The 6,243-nt window shown below is 26.0% G+C and overlaps 2 protein-coding genes and 1 long non-coding RNA gene across 8 annotated transcripts in view; 2 read left to right on the top strand and 1 right to left on the bottom strand.

The window, feature by feature from the left end:
• LOC107453215 (cyclin-dependent kinase-like 4) overlaps positions 1-6,243 on the top strand; it is a 122,408-nt gene that overhangs the window by 88,257 nt on the left and 27,908 nt on the right. The gene's annotated exons all lie outside the window — the stretch shown is intronic.
• Positions 553-3,739, top strand: LOC139427061 (uncharacterized). Its single transcript, XR_011638216.1, has 2 exons — positions 553-855; positions 3,008-3,739. It is a non-coding gene; the product is annotated as an uncharacterized lncRNA (long non-coding RNA).
• The window catches only part of LOC122271482 (uncharacterized), a 2,334-nt gene continuing 1,045 nt past the window's right edge, over positions 4,955-6,243 (bottom strand). The window contains exon 2 of the mRNA XM_043052919.2: positions 4,955-5,676. Coding sequence (XP_042908853.1) covers positions 5,185-5,676 — 492 coding nt within the window. The 3' untranslated portion in view covers positions 4,955-5,184. The remainder of the gene's footprint in view (positions 5,677-6,243) is intronic.

Raw genomic sequence — 6,243 nt, 5'->3', positions numbered from 1 at the left:
TTTTTAAGGATGGCAACACTTAGAAACTTTGTTATTTGGGGAGATATTGTATATTATGAAGTTATGACGTCATCTCTTATTACATAATAAATAAATGATATCATACTTTTACTCTAGTGGCGTCATCTATGTGGGAATGTTAGAAATAAAATAACTTTAAATCTATTTTAATATTTAAATCTGTTTTATTATTATTTATTAAGTATAATTAATGCTGAGGATCGAACTCACGCCAATTAAAAAGCCTTCGTGGGTCAGTAGTTGGATATCATAACCACTGACCTACGAATGCTTGGTTAGATATGTGTTAATAAGTTAAACTTTTGTATTCAGAACACGTGTATAAATGAAAATGATTTGATAACGATATCATCCCACAGTTTCATCGATATATTTTTCACTTAACCTTTGACAGTTATTAAATAATTATTTCTGCCCCTCTTAATGTTATTATTATTTTCTCTGGATGGCAACAGTACTGACTATACACGTGCTAAGATTTGACGTGTTTTGTGTGATTGATAACACAACTACTGGTTACAGAGCGAGTCATTTTGATAACATATAACAAGTTAGATCTTGGTCTATGACGTATGTGTTGAATTCAGTTCCTTTCACTTGCGCTGGTAAATAGTTAAGCATGTGACAGTTTAACATTTTTCTGATTGGTTGTTAGAGTTATACTTTCATGATTTGGCAACTAGAAGGATAGAGTGACTTAATTTCCCCTACCCCCCTCTTAGAATTAGTATTTCACTTGTTCTTCTGTTGTGTCTCGATTAAGTTTTTGAAAGTTTCTCAATTCACCAGGTTGTTATGGACGGATATTTAAAGAGAAAACATGCTGAAACTGAAGTAAGTACTATTGATTTCTTAGTAATTTACTATGCTTTTAAATTTATTGTTAATAGAATTGTTTTATTTTAACTTCTAGCACTAATTCGTTTTTAGGCAGAGCACGTGTCAAAACTTAGTTTACTTTAAAAAAATTTTAACTGCGTTATTTTTATTATATTGATGATAAATAGTATATTGATAATGTTAATTAGTATTATCTATAAAACTACTGAGATGCGTTAATCAGTATCTTTAATTAACCAAGAGAAAATAAATTGTTTTGTACATTTTAATTAATTATTTTTATTTTGTTAATAATAAAAATTACTCATCTTCTTAGTTACAAATTAGGAATAGTTATTATTTTTTTCATTACGTAATCTAAATGAAGTTAATGTTTGTTAAATTAACTTTCTATTTGTTAAAATTTATTAAGTATGTCTACTGTGAATATTAAAAGTATTAGAATTAAAGGTATATTAATTATTAATTTTAAATCAATAAATATTAGTTTATGCGATTAGATATTTTTATCCCTATCGTTTGGATTTACGGCTATAAATGTTGTAATTTTTGAACCCAGAAGACAATGGAACTCCTAGATCTTGAGACAATGCATGTCTTCGAAGTGGACTTTGTGAATACCCATGTTATATGAGGAGGAAAACTACGAAAAACTCCTACTCTTAGTCCAACGACAAATAGTGGGATTGGTTTTGTTAACCAGCATCCTGTGAATGTACAGAGATTAGAAGAAAACTTAAGGTTTAAATAAAATAAATTTTAATAATTTAAAGAATACTATATGAATTCTAATGGTGCCATCTGTACTTAAAATGTTCGAAAGAGACTATATTAATAACTCTTAATTTTAGTTATTTTTTAACATAAATACAGTTGATATAAATGACTATAATTATTATTTACCTATTCAATATTACCTATTATTAACCTATTTAATAAAAAATACACCTTTTAATAATTAATACAAAAAAGTTTCATTAAAACAAAAATATAAAAATTATTTTGGAAAACTAGAAATTTTTTACAAAAATAAAATTATTTTCCGAAATATTAGAAAATCTCCCTCAGTAATAAAAATATTTTCTAAAAACTAGAGTATTTTGTTAAAAAGAATGAATAACGACATATTTATATTATCAATTATATATTAAATTTCCTTAAAATTTCAAATGAATTATTTTAAATCTAAGAAACATGTAATGGGATTTTTTGCCAGTTTAAATTCATCTATATTAAAAACATATTCGTTTTATTACAATTTAATATCATAATAACGCAAATAACTTACTTTATTTTCAAATTAGGAGCTAATTTGAAACTAACTATAGCCTTTCTATTTAAAAGTATATATTTAAATGACACTGATTACAGAACTTGAAAATGTTATCTATTTCTCTCACAAAATTTTACAAAGATAATGTCTGTCCGGGACGTTTGGGGCTTATCCATGTTTTATCAATTAGTAATAATAACATAGTGCTTCATACTTGTTATAGAACTTGGGAATAAATTTATTTCTTAGACAATTGTTTAGAAACCCGTGGTATATGTTCGCAGAAGTACTTGGGTGAAACTTTGTATAAAATGTTATTTATTTTATTAAAATATATTTTGTCTTTATAGATTTGTTTAGAGACCCGTGGTATATGCTCGCAGAAGTGCTTGGGTGAAACTTTGCATAAAATGTTATTTATTTTATTAAAATATATTTTGTCTTTATAGATCATTTTCACAGGTGAAAAGGTTTATATTATCAAGAAAAAATTACACCCTTTATTAATTAATACAAAAAGTTTCAGAAAAATACATAGAATTTTCTGAAATATTAGAAAGTTTCCTCAATAACATAAATATTTTTCTTAAAAGATAGAAAATTTAGTTAAAAAGTTTGAAATATTTTTATAAAACTAGCAAATTTTTTAGCAAAAAAAGTGAAAATATTTTCTTAAAAGTGAACGTTGCATATTCGTTTTTGTAAAAAGTTTTACTTTAGACAGAACTCAGGAGGTGAAGACTTTTACTTTGCAAGTAACTTCTTAATCGTAGTCATCGACGGGAGTTATGAACATTATCATAAACATTTTAACTGTGTGTTGTTAATTATTTTTCTTGGTGACTCAAAATTTTCTTTTTTTTTTTATTGTAGGAAGGAAACAGAGAAGGATTCTCAGCTTTAGTCATTGATTTTGTAGGTTTTCAACTTTCATCAGGGACATACATTGTCAAAGAACTTGCTTTTCATGCCGTAACATTCCAACCACCGTTCCCGTTTGAAGAACTTCCAACACAACAGAAAATGCAATATTCTTGGATAGTCCGAAATATTCATCAAGTAGATTAAAACCAAGGAGAATTACCCTACATTAAATTCCATACTGTGCTGACTTTTTTGTGTGTTTCACATAGATATGTATTCACATATCTATGTGAAAGGACTCGGGAAACGGAAATTTTTAGAAATTCTAACCGGCAGAGTGTTTTACAGTTTGGAAGATTTTGTCTGTCCTAAAGTAGATGAACTGATACCAACTTTTTCATCGTGCACTATACATTCACCAGATTTTAAACATTGTGCAGCATTTGGACGATTACTACAAGACCTATAAATAGGACAAGCACTCGGAATTCAACAGAAAACTGTTCCTGGAAGTAATATAGTAAATCTTATAAATGACTTTTTTGCGAAATAGAAAATCAGCTCTAGTGGGGAGAAATGTATTTCTAAAAACATTAAACGATGTTCAATTACCAGCAAATTTAGATATAAATAAAAAAAATAGTATAGTAAAAATAAAATTTTTAAGAAAGCTGTGATGTATGCTCGCAGAAGTGGTGAGGTGAAACTTTGAATAAAAATGTTATTTATTTTATTGAAATATATTTTGTCTTTATTGAGCATTCTCACAGGTGAAAAGTTTATATTATCAAGAAAAATTTCACCCTTTAATAAATAATACAAAAAGTTTCAGACAAATATCTAGAACTTTTTGAAAAACTAGGAAATTATTACAAAAACATAAATATTTTCTTAAAAGATAGAAAAATTTTGTTAAGAAGTTTGAAATATTTTTATAAAACTAACAAATTTTTAACAAAAAGTAAAAATATTTTCTTAAAAGAGAAATTGTTTTTATAAAAACATAATTACTTTCTTAAAAGATAGAAAATTTTTAACAAAAAGTTAAAATATTTTCTTAAAAGAGAAAATTTTTTGTTAGAATATAAATATTTTTCTTAAAAGGTAGAAAATTTTGTTAAAAAGAAATAAAAATGTTACATTATTTCCTAGTTCGTTAAGATTTTAAGATGATTACTTTAAGTTAGATCAATAAATATTTTCTATAAAATCATTTTAACATTAATTTTAAACCATGAAGGTAGGAGAATCCGTTGGTTCTATGAAGCATTCAGAGTGAGGGACAAGGACCCATATTTAAATACTACTTTCTACTAAGTTCATCCTCCATCCAGACATTCATCTCTATAAATTCGTCGAAAAATCTTTCCAAAAAGCTTGAGATATGTGGGACTGACGATCACAACTTCATGGTTTCCTAATTCTCGTTGTCTCTTTCTTAAACACTTCCAATGCATTTTCACAACTCTTTTTCATCTTTTTATTGTAATTAAAATATCAATGTTGTCAAAGATAAAAAAGAGATGTGAAAATGCATTCTACATTTCTACCATTAAAGAAAAATATTTATGTTTTAACAAAAAATTTTCTCTTTTAAGAAAATATTTTAACTTTTTGTTAAAAATTTTCTATCTTTTAAGAAAGTAATTGTGTTTTTATAAAAACAATTTCTGTTTTAAGAAAATATTTTTACTTTTTGTTAAAAATTTGTTAGTTTTATAAAAATATTTCAAACTTTTTAACAAAATTTTTCTATCTTTTAAGAAAATATTTATGTTTTTGTAATAATTTCCTAGTTTATCAAAAAGTTCTAGATATTTGTCTGAAACTTTTTGTATTATTTATTAAAGGGTGAAATTTTTCTTGATAATATAAACTTTTCACCTGTGAGAATGCTCAATAAAGACAAAATATATTTTAATAAAATAAATAACATTTTTAATTCAAAGTTTCACCACACCACTTCTGCGAGCATACATCACAGCTTTCTTAAAAATTTTATTTTTACTATACAATTTTTTTTATTTATATCTAAATTTGCTGGTAATTGAACATCGTTTAATGTTTTTAGAAATACATTTCTCCCCACTGGAACTGATTTTCTATTTCGCAAAAAATTCATTTATAAGATTTACTATATTACTTCCAGGAACTGCTTTATGTTGAATTCCGAGTGCTTGTCCTATTTATAGGTCTTGTAGAAATCGTCCAAATGCTTTCGCCTTAACGAGTGCACAATGTTTAAAATCTGGTGAATGTATAGTGCACGAAGAAAAAGTTGGTATCAGTTCATCTACTTTAGGACAGCCAAAATCTTCCAAACTGTAAAACACTCTGCCGGTTAGAATTTCTAAAAATTTCCGTTTCCCGAGTCCTTTCACATAGATATGTGAATACATATCACACAAAAAAGTCAGCACAGTATGAAATTTAATGTAGGGTAATTCTCCTTGGTTCCAATCTATTTGATGAATATTTCGGACTATCCAAGAATATTGCATTTTCTGTTGTGATGGAAGTTCTTCAAACGGGAACGGTGGTTGGAATGTACACACTCCGGTAATGGGATTACCTTTTACGGCATGAAAAGCAAGTTCTTTGACAATGTATGTCCCTGATGAAAGTTGAAAACCAACAAAATCAATGACTAAAGCTGAGAATCCTTTTCTGTTTCCTTCCTACAATAAAAAAAAAGAAAATTTTGAGTCACCAAGAAAAATAATTAACAACACACAGTTAAAATGTTTATGATAATGTTCATAACTCCCGTCGATGACTACGATTAAGAATTTACTTGCAAAGTAAAAGTCTTCACCTCCTGAGTTCTGTCTAAAGTAAAACTTTTTACAAAATCGAATATGAAACGATCACTTTTAAGAAAATATTTTAACTTTTTTTGCTAAAAAATTTGCTAGTTTTATAAAAATATTTCAAACTTTTTAACAAAATTTTCTATCTCTTAAGAAAAATATTTATGTTTTTACTAAAAATTTTCTCTTTTAATAAAATATTTTAACTTTCTGTTAAAAATTTTCTATCTTTTAAGAAAGTAATTATGTTTTTATAAAAACAATTTCTCTTTTAAGAAAATATTTTTACTTTTTGTTAAAAATTTGCTAGTTTTATAAAAATATTTCAAACTTTTTAACAAAATTTTTCTATCTTTTAAGAAAATATTTATGTTTTTGTAATAATTTCCTAGTTTTTCAAAAAGTTCTAGATATTTTTCTGAAACTTTTTGTATT

The sequence above is a fragment of the Parasteatoda tepidariorum genome, chromosome X1 (genome assembly GCF_043381705.1).
Source record: "Parasteatoda tepidariorum isolate YZ-2023 chromosome X1, CAS_Ptep_4.0, whole genome shotgun sequence".
In the NCBI taxonomy this organism is placed as follows: domain Eukaryota; kingdom Metazoa; phylum Arthropoda; class Arachnida; order Araneae; family Theridiidae; genus Parasteatoda; species Parasteatoda tepidariorum.
The sequence above is the reverse complement of the archived record's forward strand: the minus strand, read 5'-3'. Positions and strand labels throughout refer to the sequence as shown.